The sequence below is a fragment of the Lithobates pipiens genome, unplaced genomic scaffold (assembly GCF_037356315.1).
Source record: "Lithobates pipiens isolate NorthernLeopardFrog02 unplaced genomic scaffold, aLitPip1_a1.2 Scaffold_17, whole genome shotgun sequence".
Lineage (NCBI taxonomy): Eukaryota > Metazoa > Chordata > Amphibia > Anura > Ranidae > Lithobates > Lithobates pipiens.
In genome coordinates this window covers 11,140,349-11,166,851 of record NW_027507755.1, presented here as the reverse complement: position 1 = coordinate 11,166,851, position 26,503 = coordinate 11,140,349, and the positions used below count along the sequence as shown (strand labels likewise).

Sequence of the window (26,503 nt, the reverse complement as noted above, 5' to 3'; positions counted from 1 at the left end):
CCTGGGTGAAGCTCCTCTGACCCCTGGATGAGACCTCTTGCCTCCTGGGTGAAGCTCCTCTGACCCCTGGATGAGACCTCTTGCCTCCTGGGTGAAGCTCCTCTGACCCCTGGATGAGACCGCTTGTCTCCTGGGTGAAGCTCCTCTGACCCCTGGGTGAGACCTCTTGTCTCCTGGGTGAAGCTCCTCTGACCCCTGGGTGAGACCTCTTGTCTCCTGGGTGAAGCTCCTCTGACCCCTGGGTGAGACCTCTTGTCTCCTGGGTGAAGCTCCTCTGACCCCTAGGTAAAACCTCTTGTCTCCTGGCTGGGGCTCCTCTGACCCCTGGGTGAGACCTACTGTCTCCCAAACTGGGAGCAGGCTGCAAACTAGGAGCTCTGAGCTATCCTCAGGCTTGGGTATATAAGAACCCTGCATACCTGTGTACTCATTCAGGCTGCCGGCACCTTGAAAAATCTGGACCCAGGATTGAAGGTTCCGGCCTACCCAAGACACTTTCGAACCTTCAAGTTTCAGACCCAATCCAGGACTACAGAATCTGGAGAAAACCAAAAGCACAGCTTTCTGTGATAGTCTATAACCTGTCATTAATCCTTAATGTGAATCTTGTGTCATATTGTCCTACAGTGGCACACTATCTCACACTGTCACAGCTGGCTAATGCAATTCACCTCAATGCATGAAAGTGCCACATTGCGGCAAAGTGCAACCTTGTAACCCCAACTCTCACAGTAACCATATTAGTTCAAATATTTCTCCATTTGGATTTAGTTATAGCATTTATAAACCAAAGAAATAACGATCCTATTGCAACACAATAGGGAATTTTAACAGAGAAAGTGAAAGAGGAATGGGGTTGGGGAGAGGAAGAAACAAGAAATGCAAGAAAGGATGCAATAAAGCAATGATCAAACATCGGTGCTCTATCTAAACCAAGACAGTAGTGCAGTGGGACCCTGTTGGGGTTTTCTCTTTATTGAGGGAACCATAGGAGGTACAGGTCAGAATATGGGAGCCATCCAAAAATGGGAGGGGTCAGAGCTCATTGATTAACTGCATGCTAGGGCCTTAAGAGCTTGTCCACACAAGTCTTGGTCTCTGGAGAGCAATCTGCATGTGGATCGTTCTTTGGAAAGCAATTGACAGGTGGTAAGGAGATGTTGTATCCCTTCCTCACCACCAGCTTTAACCCCTTGATCACAGCACTAGCTCACCACAGCTCCTCTGTGGAGTTAAAATGCCCCCCGCCCAACCTCACTTGTGATGGAACCCTAAATGAGTCATAGTCTCTAAATACCATCAAGCAAGTTCAAGCTTGGGGGGTTTCTTCAAGTTCGTTCTTGGCAGGGGAAACCAGGTTCTTCACTGACATAATGTAATTTAAGGTTTTGTGACCATTCCACTGTGTGTGGAGGTGTTGTTGAGTTCCAGCACTGCGAAATTGCAGCCTCAAGACACCCTTCTTAACTTTAGACAGTAACCCTATCAAATGTAATTTAAACTCCTTGTTTACTTACCCCCCCCCCCCCCCTCCAAACCTCACATGTTTTGGATCCCTAAATGAGTCATAATCTCTAAATGCCATCAAGCAAGTCCAAGCTTGGCGGGTTTCTTCAGGGTTATTCTTGTCAGTGGAAACCGAGTCCTCCATTAACATAATGTAATTTTAAGATTTGTGACCTTTCCACTTTGCTGTCGATTTCCAGTGCCACAAGATTGCAACCTGGGCCGCTAATAAGCAATGTCTCAAGATGCCCTTCTAAGCTTTAGATCAGGGGTCTCCAAACTTTTTAAACAAAGGGCCAGTTTACTGTCCTTTAGACTTTAGGAGGGCCAGACTATGGCCATTGGAAATATAAAAGGTTCCAAAATACTTGGGGAAAAAACCATGCTGCATTGTTTGTTTGAGTGGGAGTAATTGTGCCTTATCATTGGTATCAGTGGGGGGAATTGTGCCCCATTCTTGGTTTCACTGGTAAGAACTATGCCCCATCATTAGTGTCATTGGGTTCAACTGTTTGTGTCATAGGGAGAAATTGTGCCCCATCATTCTGTTATTGGGCCTCATTGTTGGTGTCATTGGGAGGAATAGTGCCATATCATTTGGTGCCATTGGGCCCCGTTGTTGGTGTCCTTGGAAGAAATTGTACCCCATTATTGGTATTAGTGGGAGAAATTGTGCCCCTTCATTGTTGTCAGTGGGGGAATTATGACCAAGGGCCAAATAAAAGCAAGTAAAGGACAACAGTTTGTGGACCATTTATTTAAATGGTAACCTTATGAAATGTAAATGAAATTCCTCATTTGCTTGCGCCCATCTCTTGCTCTGAAACCCTCAAAGGCCAACTCTTCCTTCATTGGCACACATCAGCAATTGAATCTTGGCCCTGGAATCTACAGTTTGGAAAATTATGAATTTGTGACTTGGGTTTCCAGCAGGTGCATGTCTGTTGCCAAAAAAATCCTGCGTTAAGTATCGTCCTTCTTTCCACTTTCAGTAATGTGGGGCATATGGCAGAGACTGCAAAGCCTTAGAGAATGCTACGTATTTCCATTGGCATTGGTGTTACCTGGCTCCTCACTTCTCTTTTTGCCGAGCCTCTGCCAGGTTATAATTCACAGCGAGTCTAATGGACAAGGTGGCAGCATATTAACTCTCAGCTCGTGGCCTGTCTCTCCCTGAAGAAGTCGCTCCGGGCCTCAGCTGGATTAGTAACTGAACCATGTCTTTTGTGAAAACAGTAATTTACCCATTTTCCAAAGAAAATATATATTTTCTGCGGTAATATGAGGCCAGTCAGGAGACGTCAGCCGAGCATTTCCATGACAGCGCAGCGTTCACTTTCTATCAGCCGCTGTAATTGATTGCACAGTAACTCGCAAATACGCCTGCCAGATGGCACTTACTTAACTTAAACGTCCCACTGTATATTTTTCTTTTCACTCGCCTGAGTAAAGTTTACATATCATAACTCTGTTAAGCGGAAGAATAACTTTCTGTGGAGAGGAAAACAAATGCTGAAGCTTTCATGTGAAAGACGCGTCTGTAAGTTTATTTTTAAATTATAAGAATTTTTTTTTTTCTGTTGGAACAATATAAGGAATATTGGAAAAATTCCAAATACAGTAAAAAAAAAAAAAAAGTAACATAATTAGAGTTGAACTCTAGGCAGATATAAAAGACGCAAATGAATGAACACACCATTAAAGTGTTACTAAACCAGTAAAATCAGTGTGTATATGCAGTAAAGCATGCTTGTTATACTCACTGTGGAGCCTAAGGGGTTAATCCTGTGCATTGTGTACAAAGGCTGTTTGATCCTGCCTTCCCCTCTTCTTCCACTGTCCCCAATCCATCTCCTGATAGTACAGAGTCTTGGAGGCACTCTGCACATGCTCAGTTTGGTGTGTATTGCTTTTATTGGGAGAGGGTGGATGTGATTGGCACAGTGCCAATCAGCACTGTCCAGGCAGAGGGTCAGGAGTCTTGCAGCCTAATAGGATGGTCAGAGGAGAATAAAAAAAAATCCTACAAGCTTTAACCAGACATTGATCAAAGTCACAAGACTGCTATATACTGCTGATGAGAAAAAGTTTTTCAGCCGTATATATTTGCTAAAGCAATTGCATTTCCATGTTCTGTGTACTGTGGGAGACCAGATATAATGAATGCATCAAATGCTTGGCATTTATTCCATTGCCCAGAATTTATTCTGGCCATTGCAATGAAAAAACGCTCAAGCACTAAATGCGCCTAGCGCTTAGGTACGTTTTTTTCTGCTAAAAACACTGCTCTTGAATGCGAATGTGATTTTATTTTTTCCTTTCCGCCTCTAAAAGCCTGAAAACGCCTATGGGTGCATGGACGCATAAGCGAAGACGGAGGGGTGTTCATAGGCAGAAAGAAAAAAGTAAAACACCTGTAGGCAAGTGCAGTCTACTTTCTCCACTGCAGGTGGCACTCAACCGCAGCAGCACTGCAGAAGGAAAGAAGGTCAAGAGGAATATGGTTTCTGTTTGGTTTTCTGGGTCACTGAGAAAGATATGTGATTGGATGCTGGCTCCCAATGTGACTCTGGTGGCCATCTTGGGTTGGGCAGTGTCTATTTAAAACCCTGGCTCTCAGACTTGGCATGCATTTTGCATGTGGGTAGTGTAGGGACAGGTCACCCATCTGTCAGGGGCAGTAAATAACGGCAGGAAGAGGTTGCAGATGAGTAGGAAAAAAAAAAGAGATATGACATTTTTCCTGGAAGCCTTCCTGTTTAGGTATGGACCAGCCAGGCCACATTTCAACTTTCAGGACAGGTACTGTTGGAATAACCAAGAACTATTGCTACATTCTTTGCTGCAACATTCTGTGAGGGCACCTGGTTGGGTTATCTTCCCGCTAGGTAGTTGTGCTTTATTGAGCTTCTCCAATATAGTTCTGTTTCTGCAACTGGAGTGTTTACTGCCACCGCATCATGCTGCACTTTCCCACACACCTGCAAAACATTAGTTTTTTTTTGTAACTCAAGTGTGCATGAAGCCTAAATGTATTTTTTAAATGCAAACATTGTAAGGACTAGATTATGACCTCTTGCAGTCCTTGTACAGAAGGACGGGGGTGCAAGAGGACTAAGCAGTATAAGGAGCCAATTAGTTAATGTGCTGACATGAAGTATACTGATAGGAGGAGAGAGTAGAGTGACCAAGGGATGAGCTCATCACTGTGCTGCTTTTTCTTTCATTGTCCAGTCACAGGCTGAAGAGGGTCCAAGATGACCTGGGATCAGAGGAAGGGATTGAATGATGCTGCACCGTGCTGCAGAAGAAATATTGGTGGGGAAATCTCAGATATGAATGGGCAGCATAGTAGCTTAATGGTTACCACCATGGATTGATCTTCAGAGGACGATACATGTTTGACGAGCCTTATTACAGGAACTGGAAAAGTACACCAAAGCCCCCTTTCACACAAGCAAACCAGTCGAGTTTATCCTTTATGGAGCGGCGGATGTAAACGGACATGTGTCCATTTACTGCAGCACACATCCAATCCGATCCTCTAAAAACAGAGGGATGTGGATCCATTCCCCATATGTCTAGCGGATCGGATGGCAGTTGGGTGTAAGCGGACAGTCGGCCCATTTACATCTGACCGCCCATAGAGAGCATAAGCAGAGCGGACACGAATCAGCCATCCGCCTGCTCAGTGGGGATCAGCAGACAGATTTCCTGCTGAACCAGGCGGACTCCTGGCAGAGTCTGCCCCATGTGGAAGGGGCCTAAGAAACAGCCACCCATGTCCGCCAGGTAACATTTCCTGTTATTTTGCCCATTAAGCTTTTCCACTTCAATCTATTCTGTGGCAACATGACATTTTTCTGTTTCAGCACTGGCAGTGGATAAATCCACTTTAAAAAAAAAAAAAGTAGAGGACTGCTGGTTCGTCTCCTAAGAGGTTTTTGTTTATCTTGCAGGCGGACTGTGTCCAGGATCGGCAGATCCGTGTTTAAACAAGCCGTGTCCCGAGGATATGCAATGCGTGGGATATGAAATCAGTCGGAGACCTTTCATCTGTCAGTGCCCACCGGGCAAACTCAGCGAATGTTCAGGTACAATCCATTATTCAAAAGAAAATTATCAAGTCCGCCACGAGCGTTAAGCATTTTTCAGTGTGAAAGACTACAGATGTGTGTTATCCCTAAACCCAACGGTAATAAATAAAAATACATAGCACAGCAGAAAAGCAACCTCGCATGCTGCGTCGTAAGAATAAAAGTTAAAAGATATCACTCTATAGCAGACATGTCAAACGAGTCTTTTGTGGCTCTTAACCTTCCTTTACAGCCTTCAGCTAATGTTAGATACTGAGCTTCAAAGTACATGTCAATAATGTCTATATGGTAAAAATGTAATACGAAGGTGTATTAATATGCATGCTTTTCCACCATCAATAGATTTGTTGCAGCTTTAAAGCGTGTTTGTCCTGGTCTTCCCATGCAACATCAGAACCTCATCTCACAAACATTAATTTGACAAATCAGGCACAAATTCCTACTCCAAAATATTGTGGAAAGCCTTCCAGGAAGAGTGAAGACTGTTATAGCCCCAACAGGGCCGGTGCAAGGATTTTTGACACCCTAGGCAAAACCTAATTTTGCAGTTTCCCCCTTGGCTCCACCCCTGACCCCACCCCCTTTGCCCGGCCCATGTATACCTCACCTTTTTAAAGTGCCCATCAAATGCAGCCCACCAGCACCCATCAATGCAACCTCACCTGCGCCCATCAAATGCAGCCTCACCAGCCACCCATCAAAGCAGCCTACAGGCACCCATCAATGCAACCTCACCAGCGCCCATCAAATGCAGCCCACCAGTGTCCATCAATGCAGCCTCACCAGCGCCCATCAAATGCAGCCCACCAGTGTCCATCAATGCAACCCCACCAGCGCCCATCAAATGCAGCCCACCAGCGCCCATCAAATGCAGCCCACCAGTGCCCATCAAATGCAGCCCACCAGTGTCCATCAATGCAGCCTCACCAGCGCCCATCAAATGCAGTCCACCAGTGTCCATCAATGCAACCCCACCAGCGCCCATCAAATGCAGCCCACCAGCGCCCATCAAATGCAGCCCACCAGTGTCCATCAATGCAGCCTCACCACGCCCATCAAATGCAGCCCACCAGTGTCAATTGATGCAGCCTCACCAGCACCCATAAAATGCAGCCCACCAGTGTCCATCAATGCAACCCCACCAGCGCCCATCAAATGCAGCCCACCAGCACCCATCAAATGCAGCCCACCAGCGCCCATCAAATGCAGCCCACCAGTGTCCATCAATGCAACCCCACCAGCGCCCAGTGCCCATCAAATGCAGCCCACCAGTGTCCATCAATGCAACCCCACCAGCGCCCATCAAATGCAGCCCACCAGCGCCCATCAAATGCAGCCCACCAGCGCCCATCAAATGCAGCCCACCAGCGCCCATCAAATGCAGCCCACCAGCGTCCATCAATGCAGCCTCACCACGCCCATCAAATGCAGCCCACCAGTGTCCATCGATGCAGCCTCACCAGCACCCATAAAATGCAGCCCACCAGTGTCCATCAATGCAGTGTCCATCAATGCAGCCCACCAGTGTCCATCAATGCAGCCTCACCACGCCCATCAAATGCAGCCCACCAGTGTCCATCGATGCAGCCTCACCAGCACCCATAAAATGCAACCTCACCAGTGTCCATCAATGCAGCCCACCAGTGCCCATCAAATGCAGCCCAGCAGTGTCCATCAATGCAACCTCACCAGCAACCATCAATGCAGCCTCACCAGCTCCCATCAAATGCAGCCTCACCAGCGCCCATTAACGCAGCCTGCCAGTGCCTATCAATGAATGTTTGCTTGCTTCCATTCATTCGGGAGTCGAGACACAGACACAGTGCTGCCTGCTGATGCTGAGACTTAGTTGCTTGCTGCAGAGGGAAGAGAGCGGGAACACCAGTGGCCGGGCGCCCTAGGCAGCTGCCTAGTTTGCCTAGTGGTAGCACTGGCCCTGAGCTCCAAAGGGGGAGTCAACTTCATAATACTACTCATAACTTTGGTTTTATGTCCATCAAGCTCACACAGGTGTGCTAGTCAGGCATTAACAAAATATGGGCCATATCATTTAAAATTTGCCGTATTTATTATTTTTCAAATAGCAAATCATTAACTTTACCGTTGCCATTTAGTTCCATAGAAAATACACACGCAAATTTTAGGATAAAATCCTGATTTGCATTGGCTCTCTGAATCCGGTGCCCCTAGATAGCTAGAACTTCCAGGAATAATAGATGAATTCTGTTGCATAAAGGCTTGCAGATCTAGGAATTCAAGTATAGTTTTTGCGCACCTTTAGGCCCCTTTCACACTGGGGCGGTTTTCAGGCGCTACACTGCTAAAAATAGCACCTGTGTAGCGCCTGAAAAAAACGTGGAAAGCCAGAGGGCTTTCACACTGTAGCAGTGCAGTAGCAGGACGGTGAAAAAAGTCCTGCTAGCCGCATCTTTGGAGCGGTGAAAGGCGCTGACGCATAACAGCTTTATTGCCAATCGCAGTGTCTTTCTACAATCTATTCCCATATATAGCAAAGTTTGTGATTTACTGGCCTTATGCCCTGTACACACAAGCAGATTTTCCAATGGAAAAAAACTTGGATGGTTTTGCCGACGGAATTCCACTCAAGCTTGCCTTGCATACACACGGTCACACAAAAGTTCTCTGAACTTTTGACCGTCGAGAACACGGTGATGTACAACACTACGATGAGCCGAGAAAATGAAGTTCAATGCTCCCGAGCATGCGTCGAATTGTTTCCGAGCATGCGTAGGAATTTTGCGCGTTATAATTTGTACAGATGATTGGAATTTCTGATCGGAACTTATTATAACTGAAAAATAGAGAACATGCTCTCAATCTTTTGCTGGCTGTAATTCTGCCAGCAAAAGTCTGATGGAGCATACACACGGTCGGAATTTGTGACCAAGAGCTCACATCCGACTTTTGCTGGCAGAATTTCTGATAGTGTATTTGGGGCTTTAGGCAGTTAGTTGAAACAATAGACAAAAAACAAGTTAAAGCAAAGTGTCCTTAGAAGCCATTTTAAAAATCGGTCTCCATTTTAGATTTCTTTGTATAGTCACACAATAAACATTAAAACTTTTCCAACACTGCATGCTGTGCCACAGAAAATGGATGTGTGGGCAGTAAATATGAAGCCCAGACACTGGAAGATACATCATGGGTGAAAGGTCCTGATGCCCGAGCCTTTATCCTTGGGTAAGTGAGCTCACCATTCACTGTGACTGAAGTCTCCCCCCTCCCTTCTATCTCCTGCCTCCCAAGTGAGTGAGTATACTAAGGTCAGGGGTGCTCTGCGGACTCTGATGTAAGAAGGCTTTTGGTGAGCAGAAATCCTCTTATATGAGAGTTCCCCTTTACACCAGAGTACAAAGTGTTCCCCCTTTAAAAAAAAAATGCAGTTGCGCAGTTAAAGTCTTCGGGTTTGGCTTAAAGAAAAAACCTACATCCAACAAATACTGGCCCGCTGTGATACAAAATGTTTTCGATTGTTAAAAGTCAGTATTTGCATACCTCTAGGCAGGCAGCTGTGTGACACTGTGCATGCCATTTGATGTAGGCATGGAATGTTGCATCATTATATGACATAAGAAATGTGAACATAAAGCAGAGCAACAGGTGAAATTCCTAGTAAATTCTGGTAATGCCCCATACACACGATCAGAAATTCTGCCAGCAAAGGTCCGATGAGAGCTTTTGGTCAGAAATTCCGACCGTGTGTATGCTCCATCGGACTTTTGCCAGCAAAAGATTGAGAGTAGGTTCTCTATCTTTTTTGGTCGGAAAACGTTCCTATCCAAAAATGTGTTTGTCTGTATACAATTCAGACACGTAAAAAATCACGCATGCTTGGAAACAATTCGACGCATGCTCTGAAGCATTGAACTTCATTTTCTTGGCTCGTCATAGTGTTGTACGTCACCTCGTTCTTAACGGTCAAAAGTTCAAAGAACTTCGTGTATGGAGCATAAATGTTAGCATTAATGAGGCCTGGAACCTAGCCTGAGATCATGATGAAGGAAGCAAAAACCTTTCTCAGGTGAAAGCAGTGGCTTTCACCTGAGTGGTTCCCAAATCAAAATCTGTAATCTGGCACACAGTCTGGAGAAGAACTCCCCAACACTAAATCTATTATACCAAAAAATGTAGGATGAGCATACATTATATTAATATTAATAATAATTATGTTATTTGATGATATTATTGGGTTGTAATGTGATATCACTGAAGATCATAAAAGTATTTTTAATCATTGATCCTTTTACTTGATTTCAGGTCACACGTCCCTCAGTTTTGCTGGGAACAGCTACATCAAATACCGGGTCTCTGAAAACAGCAAGAGAGATGAATTCAGACTGGGCCTACGAATGAGGACCCTTCAGAACAATGCCATCATCATGTACACCAGGTCCAACCCCTGCATGATCCTAAAGGTACGTGAATAGTGTTTGTGATCTGCATTTTGTGAATCCTGCTTTAACTGAAATCAAATGAATGAAAGGAGAGGGCTAGGGATAGTAAGGCTTAGGAGGAGAAGTCTAGACAAGGCTGGATGTCCTTCAGCCAGGAGATGAGGCTGGCACTAATTTACTTGGTGCAGCTTCTAATGCATACTGTGAGAAGATTGCAGTGTGCTATGAAATCAGAGTGAGCAATTTAGTACAAGAGAAGAGCCTGTACAACTGTACAAGACTGAAAGGAGGACTGGAGTTCATCTTTAAGACAAGTCTGTTGCATTGCCTACTCAGGGCAATGCAAAGGTTTGCTTTAACGACTTGCCTACTGCCGCACACACATATACGTTGGCAGAATGGCTCGTACAGGCAAATAGGCGTACCTGTACATCCCTTTGATTTTGCCGCCTTGCCCACCACGCGCCGTGGGAGCGTGCCTGCGGGTCCCGTGAACTCGATGTTCACCAGCAGCCCACAATCGCGAGACCGAGAGGCAGAATGGGGTGATGCCTATGTAAACAAGGCATTTCCCTGTTCTGCCTAGTGACATGACAGAGATCACTGCTCCCTGTCATCGGGAGCAGTGATCACTGTCATGTCAGTGGTAGCCCATCCCCCCACAGTTAGAATCACTCTCTAGGACACACTTAACACCTTGATCACCCCCCTAGTGTTTAATCCCTGCCAGTTTCATTTGTACAGTAATCTGTGGCTATCACAGATCGCCATTACTAGTAAAAAAAAAAAAATTAATAATAAAAATGCCATAATTCTATCCCCTATTTTGTAGATGCTATAACTTTTGTGCAAACCAATCAATGTACGCTTATTGCAATTTTTTTTTTCTTACCAAAAATATGTAGAAGAATACACATAGGCCTAAACTGAGGAAAAATTGTCGCTCTTTTTTTTTGTTTATAGTGCTAAAAACAAAAACCGCAGAGGTGATCAAATACCACCAAAAGAAAGCTCTATTTGCGACAAAAAAAAGACGTTCATTTTTTTTTTGGATACAATGGCTCACGGCCGCACAATTGTCAGCTAAAGCGATGCTTTGCTGAATAGCAAAATATGCATTGGTCAGGAACGGGGTAAATCCTTCCAAGGCTGAAGTGGTTAAGGATAACCCCACTTCCACACAATGATTTTGGTATGGTATTTGTTCTCCCCATAGTTATGTGGGTGTACACCGAGTTCCCTCCCACAATCCAAAAACATGCTGGTGGGTTGTCTTTCACTTAAAGCAGAACTTTAGCCAGAAAATTAAGTCCTGCTAGATCACTTCAGGCTGGCCCATTTTGCAGGTATAGCTATGTAAAACATTAAAAATAAGTACCTATACTGTTTAAAATCCAGTAATACACTTGTCTCACCCTGCTCTGTTGCTTTCCATTTTTGGCATTGTTCAGAAAATCAGAGCCACTAGAGGCCGATCTGCTGTCCAGATGCTCTGGGCTTCAGCAAAATGGCAGGCTCCAACAAGAAGAAACACTAATGTTGGTTGCATAATTATTAACGTGGAACGTATGTTCCTTGCTAAAGAACATTAATAAAGATCATTATTTTTTATCAAGTTGTTATGGGTAAAGTTCTGCTTTAAAGTGGAAGTAAACCCTTCTATCGTTTTCAGTCAAGGAAGCTGCCATCTTGGCCTCTAATAATTCTTCAACTGCCATAATGCTGCACATGTGATCAGTTATGACTCCAGCCATTGGATGGTTTGAAAGTTTGGTTGAGAACACAACCAATGTGAAAGTTAACATTTCCGGCATGCCAGGAATGTAAGTGTTTTTTGAAACTGGGTTTACTCCCGCTTTAAGCTTGCTCTGTTATATGGGTTTCCATGGTGTGGTAGACACAAATAGTAAACTTATCTGAAAAAAAAAAATCAGAAATGAGTGACAATGGTCTGTGTTTGCTGTAAGGCATGAAAAAAATAGTAAATGAATGAAGAACAGATAATAAAAAAAAATTGGGGAATGAATAACAATTGCAATACATTTTGTCAAAAATAATAAAAAATGTAAAAGTTAAAAGGAAGAAATAGTAAAGACACAGGAAACAAAAATATATAGTATTATGTTATTAAGATAAAGGATTTATATAAATAGTAAAGACATAGCGCTATATAAAAGTGGTGAAATTTTTTATATATTTATATAGATAGATATATATATCTATATATATATATATATATATAGATATATATATCTCAATATATCTCAATATATCTATCTCTATATATATCTATATCTATCTATAGATATATCATCTATATATCTAAATATATATCTATATCTATATATCTAAATATATATCTATATATATATATATATATATATATATATATATTGTATACAGTAGGCTTCTTTTGTGTTTTAGATGTTCTAGTTCTTTAACTGAGATTTTTATTGAAAAGCACTTTGCAAACAGCAAATTAGTGTTATTATTCCACCAATCAATTCCTTCTCATGCATAATATAACAGAAAAAGGCAAAAAGCGTACTGGTGCGGCCCTCCCTTGAGATTATAGAACTGCTGTATCCCTCGTTCCCATTGCAAACTCTTTGAAGGCTCTTTAGAAAGCTTTTGTATTTAAATTGGTAGTTTGCAACCGAACGGCTTGGCAGAAAAGGCCTTTTAGGTCATTACAAGTAATTAAAGACAGAAACTGTATACTCACGTGTTTAAATTTCTTTACACTTGAGTCTGATAAAAGGAAAGCCTATGTACTGAGAGGGACATCGAACAGGAAGAGAGATTTGCTGAAATAAATATTGCTATACTACCAGAGAAAAGGGGTTTTCTCTTAGATTTGTACACTCATGGCACTCTATCTTTAATATGATTGCAATGTTGTTTGCTCAAGAGGACTCAAAAAATAATAACCTCTTGTCTCTGTAGAATGTTTTCTGATGTGGTGAGGACATAATCAGACACAATACAGAGCAGTTGTATCTTGTGAGGCTGAAGATAGCAGGTTATATTCTAGCAGAGTGATTATTTTGTGTTTCAAAGGGTTAGTTCACCTTTACCAAAAAGAAAAACAAAAATGCCTATGCCGATAAGAGGTGCCTGCACATAAAAACAAACTGTGCAGCTTTGACCAAAGTTGAATAATGCTCTTGCTATAGGTGTAGGCCATTTATGTAGCCTCCTGAAACGTGGCTAAAAACTCCCAGAAATGTCAGGTCATTCCCCTATCCTGCCTTGTTGCTAGGAAGTTTCTAAGACTCTCCCAGATGTTAAAGCGGGAGTCCACCGGGACTCCGCGTTTTTTTTTTTTTTTTAAAAGCCAGCAGCTACAAATACTGCAGCTGCTGACTTTTAAATAGTGACACTTACCTGTCCAGCGCGCCCGCGATGTCGGCACCCGAAGCCGATCGCTCGCTCGGCTGCCGGGTCCCGCCGCCATCTTGGGTATGGGAATCAGGAAATGGAGCCTTTCGGCTTCATTTCCCGGTTCCCTACTGCGCATGCGCGAGCCGCGCGGCGCAATCCGGACGGTCCCCGCTGCCTCTGGGAGCTGTGTGTTTCCCAGCAGGCAGCGGGGCACTTGCTGAAGGGGGCGGGCGCTTGCGAAACGGGGCGTAACGTACGCCCCGTTCCGCAGAGAGCTAGCCCGGAAGTGGGTGCAGTTACCTGGATTATCCAGGTAACTGCACCCCCCTCCCCCCTGAAAGGTGCCGATTGTGGCGCCGGAGGGGGGGGGGGGATTCCGATGAGCGGAGGTCCATTTTAGGGTGGACCTCCGCTTTAATGTTCACCCCAACCATCGCAGGTAAGAGCTCCCAAACCTCCTCACATGCACAGTTCACTATCTCTTTTATTGCAGCACTGCTGAGCTCGGAGCTACTTCAAAAGAGAATAGAGAGCATATGCAAGGGGGTTAGCATAAGAAGAGAGAGAGTTCCTGTGATGGTGGGGGTGAGCAGGAATGGCTGAGAGTGAAACTGTTTTATAAACTGGAGGTGGGCTTGAGCTTGCACCATTGAAGTGATAGTTAATATACCCTTGGGGTACTATCTGTGTGCGGATGGCATGTAATAATGTGTTAGGCCAGTTCCTAGTTTAGCCACCCTTGCCCTAGTTATGAATAGGGGGTTTGGTTGGAGAGTTAGTCATTCTAGTGGGAAGTATAGAATAGAGAGGAGGAAGTCATGTAGTTGGCCCCCGTGGGACTAGGTTGGGTCCTCTTCATGTGCAGTGACATTGCAAGCAACTAGCGTTTCCCGCAGCTGGTAGATACTAATGGGCCCTGATGCCCAAGAAAGACTTAAAAGGGGAAAGAACTAAAGATACATGCCCTAGGGGGAAAAAGTGGCAACTGCCACCACTGAATGTGAAAGAAGTTTGTATGCCTCATCTGGACATCTGGCAACTAAACTCTGATTTCATGGGTATCCTATCCTGAAACTTGTTCCCTGCTCAGCTGGAGATGATGGAGATGTCACGGTGTTTGGGTAACTGATTACTTCAATGCTCTCTCTGGGAGTGGGGAACCACACTAATGTAGAAATTAGGCAGGAAGCCTGCTAATGGTACCCAGGGATGCAATGTTGTACCAATGTTTTCTTGGCCTTCCTACAAGCAAGTTTTTCTTATGTTAGTGGAATTTTTCCTAAGTGCTCCATTTTCTTTCCACATTCCAAACCGGTCATATATTGTCTTCAGACCAACTCTAGACTATATATTATGACAGGGTGGAAACGTGCAGCAAGAACTGCTTGGAATGTCCTCTGTAAGGTGTTATGGAAGAGGACAGAGTCTGTGTTTATGTTGGATATATTATGCTTTAAATGTAATATACCATTAGCTTAAAGGCCTGTAGCAGGAAATTAAAGTGCAAGTCCAGCCAAGCCTTCCATGTCTAGTTTTGAATAGAATGAGGAGGAATTAGAACCCTTGTTGGGGACTCTGTTATAAAGATTTCTTCTCACTTTTTGTCTTGCTGCCTTACTCCAGAAAACACCGACTGGCCATCTTTGGCTTTGTGAGTGATTGACTTGACCAACGCATACATGTTCCAGATCAGACATTTTTTAAGTAGAGAAGCCACTGGATCAGCCTGACAACCAGGAAATAAACATTTTCAGATAGGAAAGGACAGCAATGTTCAGCTTCTATATTTTCCTTAGTGCAGGTTACATATTGAATATAATACAATTGTTAAAGTGTTGTTGATCTCCTGCAGCCTATCCCTGTCTTTATGCACTCCAGCTATGGCAGTATGGTATTCTTTATGTCGCGTACACGCGGTCAAAATTATGGCCAACAAAAGACCGATGAGAGCTTTTTGTCTGAAAATGCGACCGTGTGTATGCTCCATCGTAAAACTGCTGACCATCTTTGTTCTATGTGTTCAATGTAAACTATGTGTCTCCTAGAGGGTTTTGACAACCCATAGCAATGATTACATATAGTTTTTATGCAACACATATGTCCTAGATGGTATTGTTAATAAATATTATGTCTAGTACCACCAATATATATGTGTACTGATTTTTTATGGGGGTAAACAATTATACTGGAAAAAAGGGATTTTTTTTTTAACTGTAATCAAGGTGTTTGATGTTTTGGCACCTTGCCGACCAGCAGTTTAACATTTACTGCTGGCTGGCAGCTTTGTTGTTCCTGTACGACAGCCTTTCTCAACCTTTTTAACACAGAGGAACCCTTGAAATAAACTTCTGGGCTAAAGGAACCCCTGCTACAATTACTATATCCACAAGTCATTATACATTAGTATGGTGGTCACTGGGAAGAATGTTCCTTACATTTGTGGTCATTGGGAAGAACTACCCCTTACAAACAGCTAAAAAGATCAATGGTGTCAGGGGGAACTTCTCTGAGAGGCAGAAATCACTTATAGCTCAAGGAACCCCTAGAAACTTCTGGAGGAACCCAAGGGTTCCATGCAACCCTGGTTGAGAAACCCTGCTCTATGACATACCCATATGTTGGGGAAACAGACGCACGTGCCACCCTGCTGCTCCTGCTGTGGTTGGACAGAGACAGAGCACAAGTGTGTCAGCAGGCTCGCTGCCAAGGATTTTGGCTGTGAACCTGCTGATGGCTGTGGCCAACCACAGCACAGTGATCTGCGTGTTACTAAACATACAACCCAGATCTGGCTGGTTCTGCTTCTTCATTGCACTTACCGTTCAGAGAGCAAAACCAGCCAGCCTGTGAGTAAAATCAGCACACATACAGTTGTTAAACACACAGTTAACCCTTTGCCCTCCTGATCCCCCCTGTCACCCAGCCATGTCATTAGTACAGTGACAGTGTACAGTATTATTACTGGTCACTGTATTAGTGTCACCAACAATGGTAGTGTCAGTTAGTACGTGATCCAACATTTCCGGGTCTGGGGTGCGCATCCGTGCCACAGGCGGCCCGCTCCTACAGTGATTATACACAGCGGGAGCTGATCTGCGGGTTCCGCGGACTTGATGTCCACTGGCAACCGCCAATCATCCAGCACAGAGGCAGAACGGCAGTCTGTCAGTAGGGAAGGCATGGCTCCTGTGTTCCTGAAAAGCAGGGACATGAATCCATGCCTTCCCCTAGTAAAAGCACCTCCCAGAGTACAATGAGGCTTTTGCTTTCACACTGCCACAAGGAGCTGTTCATAGAAGGGGACCGGTGTGTCCCTGTTCACCGTTTCAGGTCCAATTTCAGTCCGATTTTATTTTTGGCTGAATTGGGACCTGAAATGGACCAAAAGATGCACAGGACTCATGTGAAATTTGCACCGGAGCCGCTCCAGAGATGTGTGACTGGCTCCATAGAGTCACAATCTCCTGACATGTGAATTGGATATGGGGAAACCTGTATCCAGTTTGCAATAGCATGTACCCAGCCTAAAACACTGGTCAGGCATACAGTTAACCCTTTGATCGCCCCTGATCTTAAACCCCTTCCAAGCCAGTGTCATTACAGTGACAGTGCTTATTTTTAGCACTGATGACTATATTAGTGTCACTGATCCCCAAAAAGTTTCAGAAGTGTCAGTTAGTGTCCGACTGTCTACTGCAATATCGTAGTCCCACTATAAGTTGCTGATTGCCACCATTACTAGTAAAAAAATATATATATATTATTTAAATAAAAAAATCCCATAGTTTGCAGATGCTATAACTTTTGCGCAAACCAATCAATATAGGCTTATTGGGATTTTCTTTTTAACCAAAAATATATAGCAGAATACATATTGGGCTAAATTTATGAAGAAATTAGATTTTTTTTTATTGAATATGTTTTATAGCAGAAAGTAAAAAATAATATATATATATATATCATTTTATTTTTTTCAAAATTTTATTTTTTTGTTTATAGCTTAAAAAATAAAGACCACAGAGGTGATCAAATACCACCAAAAGAAAGCTCTATTTGTGGGGGAAAAAAAGGACATCAATTTTATTTCGGTGCAGTGTCGCATGACCGTGCAATTGTCAGTTTAATTAAAGCAGTGGCGTGTTACAAAAAAAAATGGCCTGGGCATGAAGGGGAGTAATTGTTCCGGAGATCAAGTGATTAAAAAAAGCACAGGGCTGAATAGCAAATAATGGTCTGGTCATGAAGGGGGTAAAATCTTCCGGAGGTCAAGAGGATAAAATTCTACTTTGCGAGTTGGGGATGTGGTTCCTGATCATCACCCATCGATCCCCCCCTTTGATTCTTTTGGAAGCATATTAAAGCTTATATTTTAGTGATTGGTTTCACTTATACTTTAAATGTGAAAAAAAAAGTCAGGCTTTTAATTTCAGAATATACAATACTTTAACATAATCTGTAACTGTTATATACTTTTTTTTTTATTTATAATTATTATTAGGCGTTTCTTTTTAAGAAAATATGGCTTTAAAGTCCTTTTTCTATCCTTTCTATTGGAAACCAGGATGGAGGCAACATGTCCACCGTGCCTGACAAGTATTCCTGGGAAATCATTACAGAGCATATGGAAAGGGTTGTATCCTTTCTCTCAACATCTGTCAGTAAAATGAAGGGGGTTAAGAAGTATAATGAGATTAGAGCATCCAGTCCGGAATCCTAATTTGTTACGAAATCACCTTCAACGCTGGCTGGAAACACAACCGTTACTGCTTTTATTTTATTTTTACAGACTGCCTGTCTGAGCAATAAATGAAATCTTTCTGGCACTTCTCTAGGATAATGTGTTACCAAGTGCGCCTTCACTTTTTTTGTTCTTTTATGAAGACTGTAGCATTTTTCTTTTTTTCTTTTTTTTTTTTTTTACTGCATATTGGCAAAGCTCACAGCTTGGATAGTCTCCCGGTAGTGACTTGGTTGGGAAACACGCAACATTTTAATTAGATACACCCGCCACGAAGTACACACATGGAATTTAATATCTTATTCGGAACAAGTCCCAAAGTAACTTGTTGGCATTCAGGAGACGCACTTGCAGATGGGCCTTATATGGCGGAGGTATCCCCAGAAGTAGTTTTAGTGTGGCGGTAAGCACAGATGGTATCCAGAAGCTGAAAGTATAGAGGCCAAGGGCAAGCTGTTTTCTTGCATCTGTTGGGGAGCTACAAGTCCCAGCAGATCCTAGCAGTCAGTTGTGATTTTAGTAGAGGTGATGTAAAGTGTACCTGTCATCAGAGCCAGTGCTACCACTAGGCAGCCGCCTAGGGTGCATTGCTGCCTAGGGGAGCCTGGGCACCAGTGTTCCTACTCTCTTCTCTCTGCAGTAAGCAACTAAGTCTCGGCATCAGGAGGCAGCCACCGCTCCGTTCGCACATAGTGTCAGAGGTGGAGCAGTGGCAGAAGACTGTGCCTGTGCCCCGACTCCCAAATGAATGGAAGCAAGCAAACATTCATTGATTTGCGCTGGTAGGCTGCATTTGATTGGTGCTGGAGAGGCTGCATTGATGGACGTTGAGAGGCTGCATTGATGGGCGCTGGAGAGGCTGCATTGATGGGTGCTTGTAGGCTGCATTGATGGGTTCTGGTAGGCTGCATTTGATGGGTGCTGATGAGGCTACATTTGATGGGAGATGGTAGGCTGTATTGATGGATGTTGAAAGGTTGCATTGATGGGCGCTGGTAGGCTGCATTGAATGGTGCTGGTAGGCTGCATTGATGGGCGCTGGTAGGCTGCATTGATGGGCACTGGTGAGGCTGCATTTAATGGGTGCTGGAGAGGATGCATTTGATGGGTGCTGGAGAGGATGCATTTGATGGGTGCTGGAGAGGATGCATTTGATGCGTGCTGGAGAGGTTGCATTTATGGGTGCTGGAGAGGATGTATTGATTGGCGCTGTAGGCCTTCATTGATGGGTGCTGGTGAGGCTGCATTTGATGGGTGCTGGAGAGGCTACATTGATGGGTGCTGGTAGGCTGCATTGATGGGTACTGGTAGGCTGCATTGATGGGTGCTGGTAGGCTGTATTGATGGGCGCTGGAGAGGATGCATTGATGGGCGCTGGTAGGCCTGCATTTGATGAGCGTGGTGAGGCTGCATTGATGGGCGCTGGAGAGGGTGCATTGATGGGCGCTGGTAGGCCTGCATTGATGAGCGCTGGTGAGGCTGCATTTGATGAGCACTGGAGAGGCTGCATTTGATGGGTGCTGGAGAGGCTACATTCATGGGTGCTGGTAGGCTGCAATGATGGGTACTGGTAGACTGCATTGATGGGTGCTGGTAGGCTGCATTGATGGGCGCTGGAGAGGATGCATTGATGGGCGCTGGTAGGCCTGCATTTGATGAGCGTGGTGAGGCTGCATTTGATGAGCACTGGAGAGGCTGCATTTGATGGGTGCTGGAGAGGCTACATTGATGGGTGCTGGTAGGCAGCATTGATGGGTGCTAGTAGGCTGAATTGATGGGCGCTGGAGAGGATGCATTGATGGGCGCTGGTAGGCCTGCATTGATGGGCGCTTCATTAAAAAGGGGGGGTATACATGGACAGGGCAATGGTGGTAGAGTCAAGGGCGAGCCAAGGTGCGGCAGCAAAATAAGGTTTTGCCTAGGGTGTCAAAAATCCTTGCACAAGCCCTGCCTGTCATTAGGAGTGTTTGGAGGCTTGCTACCAGCCGATTTCTGGTCCTAATAGTACAATCACCTGATTTCTCAGTAAACAATCTAAAACAAAAAAAAAGCCACAGTATGGGAACTTGAAATGTAAATGTCAATAATAAGTAAACCCATCCTTGCTAGGACAAAAAAACACCAACCCCTGAAAATACTAATGAATATATGAATGATGAATATCAATAAGTGTATCTATCATTCAGCTGCTATATTAAGAAAAAAAAAAAGTATAACTCCAATCCTATTGACAGTGTTGGGGGGTGTTGTATTACGTTTTTTTTTTTACATTTTTAGGATTTCAAAAACCATATTGTGATATTTCAGGGTTGTATAAATTGAGTTACACTTAAATCTAAATGTAGGTGATGCAGACCAGTCACTATCCGCGCCCTTACCCATTTAGGCTTTTAAACATAACTATTCTAGTTTCTGGTTACTAGTTTCTGGACATTATAGGAGGTTCAGATCGGTGAACAGCATTACATATTGATTTGAATCTTCTTTAATCTCCAGAAACTAAGTAGACCATAGACATGTGCATTCGTTTTCGTCCGAATGCATTTTCGTCCGAATTTCAGCTATTTTCGTTTTCGTTTTGACAAAACGATAACGAAAGCACAAAATCCGAAAAACGAAAGATCCGGCATAAATAAATGCTTTATTTTCGTTTTCATTGTTACAACAGTTCGATATAGAATAGGAGATTCGACATGACTCTGACAACAATCTGTGTCTATAGAACCTGTGGTCGAATGTGCCTAACCTTACCTCTATTAGTCCAAGATTATATAGAGAAAATATTCGACAGAGAAAAAAGATTTGACAGAGAGAAAAGATTCTGCAAGATACTGTCCTAAAAAGTGTTTGGGGACCCGGGTCCTGCCCCAGGGGACATGGATCACTGCAAAAAAAAGTTTTAAAAACGGCCGTTTTTTCGGGAGCAGTGATTTTAATAATGATTAAAGTGAAACAATAAAAGTGTAATATTCCTTTAAATTTCGTAGGGGGGGGGGTTGTCTATAGTATGCCTGTGAAGGGGCGCATGTTTCCCGTGCTTAGAATTGTCCCTGCACAAAGTGTCATTTATGCAGGAAAAAAAGTCCTTTAAAATCACTCGCAGCTATTATGAATTGTCGGCTCCGTAATACAGAGAACACTCATTGAAAGTCATTGATAAAAAAATAAAAAAATAAATAAATAAAAAAAAGCGTGGGGGTCCCCCAAATTCAATTACCAGGCCCTTCAGGTCTGGTATGGATATTAAGGGGAACCCTGCCTCAAATTTAAGAAAAAATTTGACGTGGGGTTCCCCCTAAATATCCATAACCAGACCCTTCAGGTCTGGTATGGATATTAAGGGGAACCCCGCGTCAAATTTAAAAAAAAATTGACGTGGGGTTCCCCCTAAAAATCCATACCAGACCCTTTATCCGAGCACGCAACCTGGCAGGCCGCAGGAAAAGAGGGGGGGACGAGAGAGCGGCCCCCCCTCCCTCCTGAACCGTACCAGGCCACATGCCCTCAACATTGGGAGGATGCTTTGGGGGTCTGTGACCCCTCAAAGCACCTTGTCCCCATGTTGATGAAGACAAGGGCCTCATCCCCACAACCCTGGCCGGTGGTTGTGGAGGTCTGCGGGCGGGGGGCTTATCAGAATCTGGAAGCCCCCTTTAACAAGGGGACCCCCAGATCCTGCCCCCCCCCCTGTTTGAAATGGTAAGGGGGTACAAAAGTACCCCTACCATTTCACAAAGAAAGTGTAAAAAATGGTTAAATAAAACAAACACACTTTTGAAAAATTCCTTTATTAAAAATAAAAAAAAGATTCCAGCGGCGGTAATCCACTCTTGCTATCCAGCGACGGACGGTCATCTCTCCAGCGATGTCTCATCTCATCCAGCGCAGCGAATCCATCCTTCTTCTGTCTCCGTGTAGGAGACACTGCAGGCATTCCGGCGGCTGACGTTTCTTATATACGGAGGGCGGGGCCACCCGTCACCTGACCCCGCCCCCCTCTGACGCAAGGGGAAACCCGGGGTTCCCTGTGACGTATGGGTGACCCCGCACCCCTCTGATGTAACACAGGCAGGTTTCCGTTACATCAGAGGGGGGCGGGGTCACCTATACGTCACGGGGAACCCCGGGTTTCCCCTTGCGTCAGAGGGGGGCGGGGTCAGGTGACGGGTGGCCCCGCCCTCCGTATATAAGAAACGTCAGCCGCCGGAATCCTTGCAGTGTCTCCTCCATGGAGACAGAAGAAGGATGGATCGCTGCGCTGGATGAGATGAGACATCGCTGGAGAGATGATCGTCCGTCGCTGGATAGCAAGAGTGGATTACCGCCGCTGGAATCTTTTTTTTATTTTTTTATTTTTAATAAAGGAATTTTTCAAAAGTGTGTTTGTTTTATTTAACCATTTTTTACACTTTCTTTGTGAAATGGTAGGGGTACTTTTGTACCCCCTTACCATTTCAAACAGGGGGGGGCCGGGATCTGGGGGTCCCCTTGTTAAAGGGGGCTTCCAGATTCTAATAAGCCCCCCGCCCGCAGACCTCCACAACCACCGGCCAGGGTTGTGGGGATGAGGCCCTTGTCCTCATCAACATGGGGACAAGGTGCTTTGAGGGGTCACAGACCCCCAAAGCATCCTCCCAATGTTGAAGGCATGTGGCCTGGTACGGTTCAGGAGGGAGGGGGGGCCGCTCTCTCGTCCCCCCCTCTTTTCCTGCGGCCTGCCAGGTTGCGTGCTCGGATAAAGGGTCTGGTATGTATTTTTAGGGGGAACCCCACGTCAATTTTTTTTTAAATTTGACGCGGGGTTCCCCTTAATATCCATACCAGACCTGAAGGGTCTGGTTATGGATATTTAGGGGGAACCCCACGTCAAATTTTTTCTTAAATTTGAGGCAGGGTTCCCCTTAATATCCATACCAGACCTGAAGGGCCTGGTAATTGAATTTGGGGGACCCCCACGCTTTTTTATTTATTTATTTATTTATTTTTTTATCAATGACTTTCAATGAGTGTTCTCTGTATTACGGGAGCCGACAATTCATAATAGCTGCGAGTGATTTTAAAGGACTTTTTTTCCTGCATAAATGACACTTTGTGCAGGGACAGTTCTAAGCACGGGAAACATGCGCCCCTTCACAGGCATACTATAGACAACCCACCCCTACGAAATTCAAAGGAATATTACACTTTTATTGTTTCACTTTAATCATTATTAAAATCACTGCTCCCGAAAAAACGGCCGTTTTTAAAACTTTTTTTTGCATTGATCCATGTCCCCTGGGGCAGGACCCAGGTCCCCAAACACTTTTTAGGACAGTAACTTGCAAATTAGCCTTTAAAATGAGCACTTTAGATTTTGAACGTTGGAGTCCCATAGACTTTAATAGGGTTCTAAAGTATGCTATATACTAGCTCCGTCGAATCTTCTTTATACATTCGACAGACACCATAAGCCTTCAAAGACAGATTCGACCGTGATTCATGTGGATTTTCGGACGAATGCAATTTTTGAACGAAAAACGAAATAAATAAAAACGAATTTCGGGAGTAACTAAATAAATTAAGTTTTCAGACGAAAACGAAATTCCGAAACAAAATATTTTACTCTGCACATGTCTAGTAGACCATGTCTCATTTTTTCTCCCCCAAAAGAAATGCCCAAAACCAAAAGTCAACTGTACACGAAAGGCCGCGCTTATGGAACAGGTCACAGTCTCACAGGGGTATATGTGAGTACCTATATCACCCCCTGCCTCTATTGATAATATGTTACTGGTTGCAATTTTTATGGGGTATGGCAGTGTAGACAATACATATATAAAAGTTAAACCTATTTGTATTAGTCACTATGAGGTTGCTGCCTCCCTACGAACACAATCTGAAACCCAGGTTATGTTTAAAGGTTAAATGATAATAATGGGCTGATGGCGCTACCTCAGACCTATTGTTATATATTTATATCCAACTAATTCTTTCTATTGTTACCAAATTTAACCAAGTGCCACTGCAAATCTGTTATATTCCTTACCCTAAAAAGGGTAAGTGCACACAGATCCTTACTAACGTGAACGAACACTCAATCAAAATCCCAAAGGGATAAAGAAAAAATGTGTTAAACCCTAAAAGGCCCCCACAACCACATATAAAATCCAAAGATCCCAAACAATATTCAAACTATATTTTTTGTGATAGTAATTCTTGTGATCTCAAAAAATATATATATTACTATACTACATAGCCGACTACCACACACAATATACAAAACCCCTATTCGGGGGAAAAAGTTACACTTATAATCGCACTGCGTTTGTGCAATTCCTGTGCAATTCCTATACCTATGCACAATTTATATTACCACTATACTCCCCGTGGGTGAAAAAATATATTACAATGAAGAAATAAAACCCACCAAAACCATGAAAAATACAAACAATAAAGAAAAAAGTCAAAAAGCTATAAAAAAATAATAATAATAAAAAAATAAATAATGAATGTGCGGGGTAATTCCTAACCCCCTTGCGAGTGTGCAAAAACCTGAAAAAAAGTGTAAATAGAATCCAAAACGTATCAATAGGTTTATATATCTATTCATATAAGGTCCACAAAAAGTCTCATAAATGTGCTTTCAACCATGCGATTATTCCTTTTCAAATAACAGGAAGGTGACTTTTGTGATTAAGCCTGCTTATTGGTGACTTCCGTGCTCGTTCCCCCTCAAGGGTCCCCACTCACCGAATCCACGCACCCCCTAGGGGGTATATTGCCTGTAATCTGTGCTCCACTAGGTTGAGGATTCTTCTAATTAGCTCTGTCTTCAGCTGGTCTTCCCCAAGGTTGGTTGGAAATGATGAACGAAGGAGGCTTTGTTATCCGCCAATAGGTCCTCAAGAAAGAAAAAGTCTACTCATGGTGTAGTATTCTCAATAACTGACCACTTGAGAGAAAGGGAAACGGGCTACAAAAAAGGTTCTTCAAAAATAGGCTTTCACAGGAAAATAGCTTCTGCAATAATTTATACCTTATTAGTGTGTATATAGCAGAGGACTAATGATCACTTAAAATGCTTTATTACAAAAATTACAAAAAATACAAAAAATACAAAAAAGAGAGAGAGCATTTACATATACCAAAAAATTATTCTACAGTGCTTAGTGCAAAAAGCCGCTTTTTTTACAAAGATGTCCTTTTGGACCAAAAGTGCGATCTACAGCAGTTGCGCTATAAGCCTGTACATTTAGTATATGTGTATATACCAGTAATGCATCTCGGAAAAAAATACAGGAATTCCAAAAGCAAAACTAAAATAAACCCGAACAACAGAAAAATATTAAAAAATGAATAAAAAATAAAAAATAAAAAATCTTAAAAACAACAGTCCTTTTTAGTGCACACCAGCGCTATACACAAATATATGGAGCCTTAGTACCCAATTCTCTAAAGGGTTCCGTTTGCTTAGGCACTACAGGCTTCCCATACACTGGATGCAGATCTACTTAAATTAATAAAGCAATAAAGCAATATTCCTCCAATGGACGGAGGTTTAAAAGAAATTATGGCACCAGCCCGGTTCGCCCATCCACAGGGGTAATCCCCTATTCGAACGGCGTGCGCTCCAACTGCGCTCCACCGGGTCAGGCGCACCGGAAGTGACGTGGCGTACGTAATGACGCTGGACGCGTTTCGTCATAGACGTCCTCAGCAGCGATCTGAGGACGTCGCTGCTGAGGACGTCTATGACGAAACGCGTCCAGCGTCATTACGTACGCCACGTCACTTCCGGTGCGCCTGACCCGGTGGAGCGCAGTTGGAGCGCACGCCGTTCGAATAGGGGATTACCCCTGTGGATGGGCGAACCGGGCTGGTGCCATAATTTCTTTTAAACCTCCGTCCATTGGAGGAATATTGCTTTATTGCTTTATTAATTTAAGTAGATCTGCATCCAGTGTATGGGAAGCCTGTAGTGCCTAAGCAAACGGAACCCTTTAGAGAATTGGGTACTAAGGCTCCATATATTTGTGTATAGCGCTGGTGTGCACTAAAAAGGACTGTTGTTTTTAAGATTTTTTATTTTTTATTTTTTATTCATTTTTTAATATTTTTCTGTTGTTCGGGTTTATTTTAGTTTTGCTTTTGGAATTCCTGTATTTTTTTCCGAGATGCATTACTGGTATATACACATATACTAAATGTACAGGCTTATAGCGCAACTGCTGTAGATCGCACTTTTGGTCCAAAAGGACATCTTTGTAAAAAAAGCGGCTTTTTGCACTAAGCACTGTAGAATAATTTTTTGGTATATGTAAATGCTCTCTCTCTTTTTTGTATTTTTTGTATTTTTTGTAATTTTTGTAATAAAGCATTTTAAG

At 43.5% G+C, this 26,503-nt stretch overlaps 1 protein-coding gene across 6 annotated transcripts in view; it reads left to right on the top strand.

The window, feature by feature from the left end:
- The window catches only part of FAT3 (FAT atypical cadherin 3), a 994,495-nt gene that overhangs the window by 914,965 nt on the left and 53,027 nt on the right, over positions 1-26,503 (top strand). For all 6 annotated transcript variants that reach the window (XM_077484996.1, XM_077484994.1, XM_077484992.1 and 3 more), the window contains 2 exons: positions 5,466-5,600; positions 9,882-10,039. In XM_077484996.1, coding sequence (XP_077341122.1) covers positions 5,466-5,600; positions 9,882-10,039 — 293 coding nt within the window. The remainder of the gene's footprint in view (positions 1-5,465; positions 5,601-9,881; positions 10,040-26,503) is intronic.